At 42.0% G+C, this 12838-nt stretch overlaps 1 protein-coding gene across 3 annotated transcripts in view; it reads right to left on the bottom strand.

Moving 5' to 3' along the window:
* LOC120736676 overlaps nt 1–12838 on the bottom strand; it is a 30979-nt gene that overhangs the window by 13746 nt on the left and 4395 nt on the right. For all 3 annotated transcript variants that reach the window (XM_040036937.1, XM_040036936.1, XM_040036938.1), the window contains exons 3-4: nt 4376–4573; nt 3879–4037 (exon numbers count right to left, since the gene is read on the bottom strand). In XM_040036937.1, the coding sequence (XP_039892871.1) occupies nt 3879–4037; nt 4376–4573 (357 nt within the window). The remainder of the gene's footprint in view (nt 1–3878; nt 4038–4375; nt 4574–12838) is intronic.

The raw sequence follows: 12838 nt of genomic DNA, 5'->3' as shown, positions 1-12838 counted from the left end.
GTCCGGTGCCATGATGGCACCGGTTCTGACATAAACGGTAGTAACCAGACCGAAAAGCAGCGCACATTTCGGTGCTTTATTTCGGTGCTTTTTTTTCCTGAGCTGTGATACACTTTAGATTCTAGCCAATCATTTTACGTTTCCGAGGATAGTAGGCGGGTCCAGGTACGTACGTTCTTTTAGAGCAGAGCTACAGATTAAAAATGCCCAAGGCGAAGCGGTCAAAAGTCAGGGTGTACTTCACAGCAAAAGATGCAAACTCAGCAGCAACAAGTGCTTTAAGCTGATACTGTGATACTGTCAAAGGAGGTAACACCTCGAATCTGATGAAACATCTGGCGACGCATAGCGTTTTTTTAAAAGCCGAGAAATGCGCCGTATTTGATAGCTTGCTGCGAGACCTCACAGCGAGCGCATCTACTGCGGGTGTGGTGCCTGTTAGCAACATCCCCCAAAAACCCGAAGAGGAGAGTCCTGGCCCCTAGCCCTGCCAGTGTAGCAGAAATGATGAGGATGATGATGCAGCAGCAGCCGTTCTTCTACTGTGATGTCCATCCACATGCTCAGAGTTGGGCTTTCTGTGAGAGCCATTTTTTGTAATGGCTCTCTTGGCTGCCACCAACAAAATAATAAACAGATATTTGTCTCTCTTTGGCCATCCTTCAGGCATTAGTCCAAAAGATTTAACTTTACTCTCCAAAGGCAGATGACTTCCTAAAGTTGTATTGCATTGTGTATTTCCTGCCATTAGGTTTTAATACCAGGACAATCCCAGAAGACATGACTATGATTTGCTTTAGTATTTCCCCAGTGAATTGCCCTCACAGCAAGATATTTGGTAAGGGGTAATAAAATATCTCGCTATACTTCCTGTGAGCCGCTACATTTCCATCGATATGTCCATAATGTTGTCCATTTTTCCTCCCTCCATTTCCCACTTTACGTTAATATATAGAGTTGAATGTATTTCCATGTTTTTAAGCCCATTGTATACGCCAGAAATAATGCCTCTATATTTGTTTTTCTTCCCTCACAAACATGTCCAGCAGCTGTTTACTTGATTCTTGATACTGATTCTTCCTTTTAGAGCTGCTTTTTTCATCCCATGGAATATCGGGCGCACGTCACCATTGTCATTAGTTTCCAAATAAAAGTGGCTCTGCTCTTTAATGTGGGGATCTTTCAGTATGCTCGAATTCAATTTTCTTGAAGAAATGGATATCGCTACCAGATGCTGCATACACATTTAGCAGCGTAATTGAATTCCCCTCAATGTTTTCCCTTATTGAAATAAATCACCCCTCCTTATCTCTTATCGCAAATGTTTTTTCAAAATGCTTGATAAAAGCATGGCAACTCCTCATCTTCATCCAGAATTATGAGATGATGAAAATACATTTGTAAAACCCATTCTTTTTCATTTCTCTTGTTCCTTGTAGTTTAGGTGGGTCTCCTCTGCATATTCCCTTCGCCAACTTAAAACCCAAGCTGCATAATCATGATCTAGGTTAATCCTGTTTCAAATCTATCCAAATCCATGTTTCTGCCAGGCTGCTTTCAGTGTTGTTTCGTTCAATCTGAAGTTGGCCATCTTTACAACTATGGACCGTGGCGCCACATTTGGTGGTGGCTTTGGCACCAGAGTGCAGTTTGCTCTTTCCACCTGTAGCTCAGTGGAGTCAGGCAAATCCACTACTGATGGAGACTCCTCCTACAATCCTTCTTTAATGCCACATATTCTAATGTTTTCTCTTCTGGATCGTCCCTTTAGGACGATTTTTTTCATCATTTCTGTTACTGCTTCCTCATTAAGTTGTATTCGGGTTTCATGATTCTTTCTTCAGCCTCTTCCACTTTCTTGTTTGTTTTACTTATATCCTCTCTGATTCCACTCAGCTACGCACAGTTGTCTTTTCTGAATTTATTTAGTTCCCTGATTATTCTCCACTAGCCTCTGCTTCCTTGCCATTATCTTCCATGATGCTGTTAGCAGGTGAGATCTGGTCGTCTGTGTCTCCCTCGTGTATCTTGTGTTGCACAGATTTCTTTCTATTTTTTCATCTTTTTTTCCTCTTTTTTGGCATTTTGAAGGCCTCACTCTTATTTCTTATTTTCACAAAAGAAACTTTGGTAAATCAAGTTGCCGTGTGCTATTTTTTTTTTTGGAGCCATGGGCACATATTTGACATTAGAAAAATCACACGGCACACCACCAAACAAAAATGTCACAAAAAGCATGTTGATAATTTTTGCCCGCGCACCAGGTATAGCAGAATTGGATTATCCAGGGCCCAGGCCAGACTGACTACTTTTTCTTTTCAAATATTTATCTATTGCTATTACGCCCTGTGTCGTCTCACAGCATGACTATTATGTAATTTCTTCTTCGCCTTCTTCTGTTTTACTGGCAGTTGGCAACCCATTTTATTAGAGCAGGTAGTTTTACTGCCCTCTAGTGGAGGAGAGTGTAATTGTGCCGCGGCACAGTGGTTGGGAAACACTGGTCCCACAGTTTTTATTATTATTATTATTATTATTATTATTATTATTATTTCATTTTGCTGTAACAAAGATAAAAGAGGACATTCTGTACAGTCTTTTGACAGATTTTTATCTTGACAAATGCAATATTTATGAATATGCGTAAAACTTTCATGTTTCAGATCATGAAACAAATTAAAATCTTAGACATGGATAAGTAAATAGAAAGTGCAGCTTTTATATGATGATATTATTTTTCAAGCTATCCAATCATTCCAATCGCCTCAAACCACAACTGCTCTGAAGCTGCTGTTAATCAACTATGTGCAATATCTCAGTCTCTATAATATTTGGGTCTCAGTGGAATTAACATCCCATATACCATGTATATAGTTCACTCACATATATGTACACATATATATTGCATTTTTTTTCCCTTGCTGTATATTGTTTTCTCTTCTTTACTTTTGCAACTTTGTGGTCCAGCTACCCAGTTTCCCTGTGCAAGAAACTGCACAATGACAATAAAAAGCTCTAAGGCTCTTTCTCTCTCTCTAAGTCTCAAAGCTGAGAAAAGTTTATGTGGGACCTGCCTCTCCCAGTGTTTTTCACACCCGTAGATGCTTGAAATCACTGAGTGTCACTGACTCTCTTTGGTCTTTGGTTATTACACCACTGCAAATGGCTCCCTGCAAAGATTTAGGGAGCGGCAGGTAAAATATGTCATATTTAAACTTTCAGGATCTGCTGTTCTTTTTGCTGGTGAAGTGTGTCATGTTATCATGCCTAAGAATCTCTCTAAGTTCCACAGAATAAAAAGACTGTAGATCCTTGAGAGTATGGAAAGAAATAAAAAAATTAATTAATTATTTGAAGTGTATCAAACAACTGTCCAGGACTGGACTAATAAGCCCTAGAGCAGATGATCTGAAACAGCTGACAGATGGTGTCCAGAGAGAAACATAGGTCACAGCTGTATAACGTGTATTAGAGGCAGCCATGTAAATCTGTAAAAACAGTAGCTTCTGTGACCAGAGGTGTATTTCCCATACAAGAATATTCAATTCATTATAGTTTTGTTGGACTAACGACATCTATTTGTCAAAGAAGACTAAATATTTATTTTCCAAATACATGAAAAAAGCTATCCATGTCATGGGCTTTCTTTCCGCAGTGTCCAGTTTGTCTGCTAGTAGTTCCTTTAAGGAACACTGGAGAAATCTGCTTTCAGAACATATAAATAAATGTGGAGATGATAGTTTCTAAACCTTGTGTTCTTAACAGCGACTAAGGCCTGTTCTCACACTTCTAGGAATCGTCAGTATTGTTTTAGATCACACTTGAAAATTGTCATTCATATTCAGTAAGGGGTACTCGCCATCATCATTGCCATTTACCATTATGAGGTCAGCATAGGCAGGCAGTGATTGGCTCCTTCCCCATGGCCTCAGAGAAGGCAGATTATCTTCAGTGGTGTCTGCAGGAGATGTTGATTCATCCAGATGGCTTTCTGGAGTGACTGCACCTCCTGACAGAGAGTACAGAGTGTGCTCCTCCTGCAAGAAACACACACAGGAGTGGGGTGAACATGAAAAGCTGGTATTGTTAAACTTAAGAAACCAGATACATGTTTTCCTCTTTTTACAACACATATTTTATTTGAGATAATTAAATGCAAAATTTTTTTGTGTTTCTCTGAAATCAGAAAAACAAACTATATTCCTACCAAAAAAGGGAATAGTTATTTACTTCATTCACTTTCTTAGTGCAGTCATGGACAGATGGCCCATTTTTCAAAGCTTTAGGGGATAAGTGATATTAATAAAATAGAAATCATTGATATGAACACTTTATGGACAGATGCACTCAAACATCCTTGTAGTGATCATTGTACCTGCAGGATCTCTTCATAAGACTGTCTGATCGAGTCTTGTAGAGGACTGTTCCGCTCTCCAGCCTCTTCCACTTTCCTCTTGGCCTGTTTCACCTCTTCTCTTAACTTCCTCAGCCTCCATCTGGCTCTGGAAAGCTCCCTCTCATACTCCTCCACTTGGCTCTCCTTCTGTGCCTCCTCTGCCTGCAGAGATAGGATCTGGCAAGACAGGACTCAGTCAGTCCAGTGGGCTACAACAACAAATGTATTAGCTCATCTTGAATTTAAGAGCAGTGAAATGCCTTTCTGATGAGACTGATAAGAGCAACACAAGGTTAGAAGAGTAACACATGAATTATACATCTGTGTCAGATTGCATCACAACTTACACATAACTGGAGCCCAATTTTAACTACGCTGCAACCTTCAATGTAACCTGACTTGCACCTCCCAAGGAATGTAACTCCATGTCATGTTACTGTATACCATGATGACTTGAATGGTGCGGAAGGTTGCCGTGTAGGGATAAAAGGAATTTCTGTTCACTATATAAACTAGGATGTAGATTTCCTGCAGAAGTTCAAATCATGCTTAAGTGGCACGAAAAAGAAACACCTGGAGGAACGTTTAGCAGTAACTAATTATTTAAATAAGCATTAATTAAGAAGCAGCAAGTGTAACGGTATGACTGCACAGCTTTGGAACGGGAGTCGCAAGTTCGATTTCCGCCTGGAGCGTCTGTATCCAATAAGAGTCCTAGGCTAGACCCCCATGCCAACCAAGCCTACCGCAGACATGAGCGAGGGAGATAAATATGAAGCCATACTTGCTCGGACATCGCCCGGATTAACAAGGTCCGCATCAGGTGTTAAGAAACCAGGGCACCCAGATGAGAAGTGGGCTACAGGAACAAGAAGGCATCGGTGGGCAAGAGACAAAAATAGTGCACTGTTGGAATGCTCTACACAAGTAACCCCAGTGGAAGGGGTTACACGAATATGATTAAGATTCTTATGGAATCTTCAGTACCCAGCATCCACATTGATGGCAAAACAACTAGTAGCTCAGTGTTCCAACATTCGGAAGAAGGGACCGCTCTCATGGCTAGAAATTGAAGAGGTACAACACACATGCTATAGAAAAGGGGAGCCAGGACGACAGGTCAGGGGGGAGATACCATTACCCCCACCTGAGATTGGGTACCAAGCCCATGTGCGATAGAAGAAGGATTGTTGAGTGAAAGACAGATTCATGGCGAAGCTTGAAACCTGGATCCTCCATAGCCGGTTACCGAAACTAACAAGCTGATCTACACCACGGCAGCAATGAACAGTGAGAATCTTGGCTACAAGTTGAACAGCCACAAGGAGCAGTACCCTCCATGGAGAAGGAGACTACAGGCCAAGGTCAAGGTAGCACAGAGGGAGGATAGCCAACTATTGGAGCCGCAAAAAGGTGCAATTAGGAAGATGCCGAAGAAGAAAGCCAGTACAGAAAGCTGTCCAAAGGCGTCTAGTCTAGTTAGACAGTTCTGTGAGTCCGAGCAATAGGCAGGCAGGGTGAACAACACCCTGTTGACCATCCGAGAAACCTTTTTGCAACGAGTTGCTCCTGCAACCCTGTCCCTGGCTAGTGCACCCACATTCTTAGCTTCCGCTTCTCTGCGCTCCCCTCTCCTGAACCATTTACAGGGGAGGTGGGCCAGTGCAGAGGCTTCTTCTTCATTCTGCTCTGCTATTCCAGCACTCTTCCAGGGCCTTTCCCAATGTTAATTCAAGGGAATAAATAATTGTTGGTTCCTTTCAGGACCCTGACTTGTAATGGGTCAGATCTTACCTCCTGGTGACATTCTTTAGAAATACTTACTTATGCACAGTTCCTGCAAGATTTTAAGGTTTTATTCCACCATCCTTTGTGCACAGATGAAGCAGCCCATCAGTTGCTCAGCCTTTAACAGTACCCGGTCTGTAGCCGAGTTCTCCATTAATTTTCATGTTAAGGGCACAGAGACAGGGGGGGTAAGAAAACGCTTTGTGCTCCCCTTTAAAAGGATGAGCTCGCTGCACGGGATGAACCCAGGTGTTTTGAAAGCCTAGCAGATTTTGCAATCAGGATTGACAATCGGTTGCATGAAAGAGAGAGAAGAGGGTTAGAGGTTACAAGACCGGGGTGGGCACTTCTCCATTCGTTTTGCTCCTCGGACCTTTCTGACTAGCTCCATGAGTGTCTGACAGCACAGATAAAACAGCTGCTAGTCGATGAGAGACACCCAGAATGGCTAACTGAAGGCTGAAGAGACCTGATCTTCAAGGACCCCAGTCTTCCTTGTTGGCATTTGCTTTGCCTCCCCCTGAGCCAATGCAACTGGGATGCACAAGGTTGACATCAGAGAAATGCTGGAGGAGGTTTGACGAGCAGTTGTGTATGTATTGTGGTTTGTTGGGCCATTTTCTGGCCTCTTGACGTGTCTGGCCAAAAGACAGTGCCTACCAGTAACAGTGGGCCGTGACAGGGATACTAAGTGGGCAGTGCCTCTCCAGATGCCGAGGGTCCCCGTATGCAACTCCCTACCACCCTGTGTGGCAAGACCAGGACCTATTCATTACAAGTGCTTTTGAAGGCAGGTGCCAAGCAGAGTCTGATTGACAGAGATTCGGTACATGGATAACATCAAGCTAATGCCAAGAGTGACTGAGACATCGATTCACTGATCCAAACCACCAGGATATACAACAATCACATCGGAATATTGTTCGGGCTGGAAAAGTGTAGTCGGATGATAACAAAGAGAGGGAAGGTAGTCAGAACTGAGGGGATTGAACTACCAGAAAGCAACAATGCAGACATAGAGGACAGTTACAAGTACCTGAAGAGGCCGTTAGGTAAGAACGGAGGTTAGAAGCCTATCATCAAGATCAGGAAGCTCCTGACCATGCGTGGAGAGTTTCACCCCAAGTCCAGCACCCTTAGGCTGTATGGTAAGTGGAAGGAAGGAGGTCAGAGACTGGTGAGTGTCAGCACCACAGTCCAGGATTAGACAACGAACTATATTAGGAAGATGGCTCAAACTGACTGCCTGGTCAGTGACTACTTGAGCCAACAGAAACCCAAGAAAGAGGAGGAACCATCATGGAAGGACAGGCCCCTGCATGGTATGTACCACCGGCAGAGAGTGGAAGTGGCTGATATCCAAAAGTCCTACCAGTGGCTGGACAAAGCTGGACTGAAAGACAGCACAGAGGCACTAATCATGGCAGCACAGGAACAAGCTCTCAGCACAAGATCCATAGAGGCTAGGGTCTATCACACTAGGTAAGACCCCAGGTGCAGGCTGTGTAAGGATGCCCCTGAGACAATCCAGCACAGCAGGGTCCAGATGCTAGCAGGCAGGGCATAAAGGGAACGCCATAACCAAGCGGCTGGCATAGCATAGCATAGCATAGCATAGCATAGCATAGCATAGCATAGCATCTTTATTTATAAAGCACTTTAACATAAAACCACAGTTCACAAAGTGCTGTAAATGCAAATAGCATAAGCGTCAAACTCAAGGCCCACGGGCCACATCTGGCCCGGCGGACATTTATCATTTTATATAGACTTATTATTATTGTTATGCATGGCCTGCCGATATGAGGCACTAATAACACACAAACTACAGATCCCTTGCTGAACGCTAGGCTAGCTGGGAACATTCCCGAAGCTAGCGAATTGTGAAGCTAGCCCCTTACAATGGCGAAGAGAAAAGTTGATTCTGAAAACAGAGCCTTTAAGCACCGGTGGGAGACTGAATATATGTTTACAAACATTGCCGGTAAACCTGTGTGTCTTATTAGTGGAGCTAATGTGGCTGTAATTAAGGAATCTAATTTAAGACGGCACTACGAGACAAAACATCAGGATAAGCTGAAAAACCTAAATGCAGAAACTACAGAAAGTAGAAGAGCTAAAGAAGAATCTGACATTTCAGCAGATGTTTTTCACCAGAGCAAAATCACAAAGTGAAGCTGTTGTGAAAGCAAGTTTTATTGTAGCAGAGGAGATAGCCAAATCAGCCCGGCCATTTACCGAGGGAGAGTTTCTGAAGAGCTGCGTGATGGTGTGCGACGTCTTGTGTCCAGACAAAACGCAGATTTTGGCAAATGTGAGCCTGAGCAGAAACCTATGTCAAAGTGTAACCGACATGAAACTGCCCTGGGACAAACTTGTTGGATTTGTAACAGATGGAGCGCTGGTGTTGTGTGGTGAAAAAAGTGGACTAGTCGGCAGGATGCGAGTAAAGATGCAGGAGAACTGTACCGGTGAGTTAACAGCATATCACAGGAAAACTTAAAAAATTAAATGATTAGTCTGTGCCCAGCTTAAAAAAATGTAATAATCATAATAATAGATTTGGGAATTAGATTTTTTGCTGTCCAGAAAAATTGGCTTTTTTTCCAAAGGTCCATTGGATTGGATTACTCTGATTCAGATACAGACTTTTCAAGATTACCAAATCTGAGACAACAAAAGGCCAAATATTACAATATAAGCTATGTGAGGAATAACTTGTAGAAATGCATGGGGTCAGTTTAAGTTTTCATTTGAAAATATACATCCCTTTTTGTCATTTCCTTTTAAACTGTCATCAAAAAACTAGCTTTTGATTACTGACAGTTGTGTATATGTTTTGAGTCATTATGTGACCCACCATGCTGCTGAGAGTGTTTATGAGTGTTTCTTGTCAGCAGACTGGTGTGGCTGTGAGTTGTGGAATAGAGGTTCAGACTTGGAGCATGAGTGACACCCTGAATGTGCATTCCACTTGATTTGCTCAGAGATTCAATTCACTGATGGTTGTCCTTTCATCCTGTTAGCTTCAGATTCCAATAACTGGCTCTGTAAATGCATGGGCCCCATATCAGGGCTGGCCCCTGCTGGGAGGGCATATGGGTTGCTTTGTTGGCAGGAAGGGAGTGTGTGTGCAGGGTCCACCAATCACTGCCCTCGCCTGGGGAGTTAAACAAATTGATTGGCAGGCTAATGGCAGCCAGTTCCAGACACTGTGGTCCTCATTCATTCCTCATTCATTCAACACAGAGCTCAGAATATGCTGCAGAGAACAGGGTGAAAGGCGAGGCTTGAGGCGGACTCAGAGAAATCATAATGGGGCATTAGTTTAGTCTTCAAACATACACACCAATAGTTGTTACAAAACACAGCACAGCCTCAAATCTCCAAACGTATTCGCAGTCTACAGTGGATGTTGGAAAGTAGGAGTCGGCTGGGTTTCTGGAACCTGGAAGTATAGTTTTGTATTTTCCTATTCTTTAGTAGAGGAATTCACTGAGTCCCGTTTAATTTACCTGGCATATTCTTCCTCATAAATGAAAACCTTTACATTTAATATCAATTGCATTTATTACTGTGGGGCATTTACTAATGCTTATTGCTAATCAGTGGTGTATAAACACATGAAGAAAAGACATCATGGGAAACCCCCAGCAGCCTTGACCTATTGCACCATAAGTAAATGAAGCATCTCTAACTATATGCTTGGTCAAAGACATTAAGCCAACTGTTGTTGTGATTTGGCGCTAAATGAATAAAACTGAATTGAACTGAAATAGCAAAGTTTGAAGTCTAATCTTAAAGATGGTGTCTGTCTCCCATTCTACTTAACTTCACTGAAAGTGGTGACATCAATCCCAGAGCTCCGGTTCAGTGATATCTACATCACTCTGTATCGTGTCGGGAATCCCTCCCCTTACACTGCTGCCAGGATAAAAGCTTATATATATATCTATAGATCTATATATATAGATGCGCACAGATTACCACAGTGGTCCCAGTGTTAATCGGAGCATTTGGTGCAGTGACCCCCCAAGCTACATCAGTGGTCCTAGTATATGCAGCAGTTGTTATCTGCTGAAACCAAGGTTAATGGCTCTGTGCCCACATGGATTAAGCAGGCTGGCAATTAGCCAGGGCCACTGAGCCAGCAAGATGCTAATACATAAGGCAACTACTATAACTGGCTAACCAAGCATAGCGGACAACACAACCACATAGACCCATATGCACCGAAGTCCAGATGCTAAGCACTAATTCCCGAGTGATTGTTTTATATCTTTTGTTGAGGCTGTTTATGATGCCCTGTCTCGTCTCTGACTGTGTGCAGTTACCATTTACACACATAGCTTCGTGAAGTGTGACTGGCTGAACTGAATTTTGCTCCCCTGCCCGTATTTCCTTTTCTTTGAGTTTCACTGTGTCATTTTGCCACCCTGAATGAAAGAAAGTGTTATGAAGGCCTGTGTTGAGTCTGCTTTAATGAAAAGCTCCTGGACTCATTCCAGTAGGGGAAGAAAAGCTCTTTTTCAGTTTTCAAGAAAAGTGGAAACGTCTTCTACTCAGTGTCTTTCAGATTGAATATAAGCAAGCCAAACATAAGCACATTTTCATCACTCCAGAGATTATTGGACAAATGTGACTGTAACAAATTTAATAGGAAGAGGAACCAAATGCAGGACAGCAGGAAGAATAAAAGTCCAAAATCCAAATCTTTGATCGGAATGACAGGCAGATTACACATGGAAATGAAACAGTGTAGCAAACAATGTACATGAGGATCAAGCAAAAGCAGTGCCACATATAAAAGTCCAGTGGTCATAAACAAGGATATAAATATGAACAGCAAAAGAATAACAAGCAGCAGGAGTGTAATAGGTTAATGGCCTCTAGATCATGAGTCTAAAGTGGAAATAAAGAGAAATTCATAACCCTGTGTGTGTGTGCACATGCATGTGTATTCTCAACTGCCAATACTGGCCTTGACAGCAGGCACCAGTATGAGGCACATTATCCACCTCAACAAACAGGCCCTCTGAATTATACTCATTCTAATGTACTGCCCTGAGCTTTTTATTATTCATATTAGGTGGAGCTGAAGGCAAAAAGTTGTTCTTTTCTTTCTCCCACAATGGAGCTCATATTTGCTACACAGCTGGAGAGTCATGCCTTTTGTGGGCTATATTAAAAGAATAGATGGGGTGCATTTGGGTATAGGTCTTTGTGTGTGCTTGAAGCAAATGCCAGTGTGCCACTTACAGCATCAGCGGTAAACTTTTTAACTTTTTGGAAGGACCAGAAGCATTTGCTGCAAAAAAAAAAAAAGTTCCTTGGAGCTTAACAAAAGTGAAGGAGATGAACGAGTAAGTTGAAATTACTACTTACACAAAAGTAAAGTTAGACCCCTCAGAAAATAACAGCCCACACAGACTTTGCCAGCCGTATGTGTGAACAACAGCAAGAACATTAAATTAAAATTCAAAGCATTGTAATGGTTCCGGTCATTTAAGTGACTCAAAGCGCACGGTCAACGATCCCAGACAGGCTGGTCTGAGTTTTTAAGAAAGAGGAAATAGATTCACATGGATGTGCAGCCAAAAATATTCTACTGCGGCTGTGTGATGCTATCACATCAATATGGACCAAGGTCTCTGAGGAATGTTTCCAAAACTTTATTGAACCTGTTTCATGAAGAATTAAGGCAACAGCGGTCCAACCGAATGTGTGTGAGTGTTAAGACCTTCATAACAATAGTCCACATAAGAATCACTGTAAAGCCTGGACTTGAGTCGCTGTACTCATGTTGAATACAGGCTCAAATATATTCATACAAACCCACTGATATTTGGTAAAATCCCCCTTAGCAAGCTGCACCGCAACAGATGCTTTTGGAAGCAACAAGCTTCTAGTAAATAGACTTTTTCTTACATAGCACTTTCAAAATGCCTCATTCACCAAGAGAGTGGTATACACTGATGGTGGTACATTATTAAGGAGATGATTGACCTCTTTGGGAGTAGAGTTTAGGTTCCTGCTCTGTACTGTGTTGGCACATAGTATTGAAGAGAGTGAATGAATTATACCCTTAAATTTAGTTACAGCACTTTAGAACGATATCTGCTGTAATTAAATCCATCATTTTACTTTTGCATTTTTAATTCCTTCTTAGATCTTCACTGAGTTCCTTGTACTTTCTCATGTTGCTGAGTATTAGACAATTCAGTGATGCGCTCTCCTTTTTACGCTGGAAAAGAGAACCTGTCAGCTGCAGTGAGTCATGATCATTACTTAATAGGCCTCGACTTTGTCAAGTTTAAAACACTGTAGATGTCTTTGAGCTTGACTCACAGACATGCATGCATACTCAAGTACATCTATGTTTTGATTGACCCCATATTTATACATTTGACCCAGTGGAGATTACAGCAACTCCAAAATACATTTAAACTTGTGGATCCAATCCTTGTTCTTAAAAAGGATGAAAGATGTTTGTGAGTTTTCCAACCTGGAAAAAGAATCATGACATTATTGTCTATGATCAAAATTACATGTGCAAATTTCTGACCACAATTGAATATTCAATTCAATTCAACTTTATTTGTATAGCTTGAAATCAGAGCAGTTGCCTCAATGTGCTTTACATTGTAAGGTAGA

Source organism: Simochromis diagramma, unplaced genomic scaffold (genome assembly GCF_900408965.1).
Source record: "Simochromis diagramma unplaced genomic scaffold, fSimDia1.1 OVJJ01000630.1, whole genome shotgun sequence".
Taxonomy (NCBI): Eukaryota; Metazoa; Chordata; class Actinopteri; order Cichliformes; family Cichlidae; genus Simochromis; species Simochromis diagramma.
The sequence above is the reverse complement of the archived record's forward strand: the minus strand, read 5'-3'. Positions and strand labels throughout refer to the sequence as shown.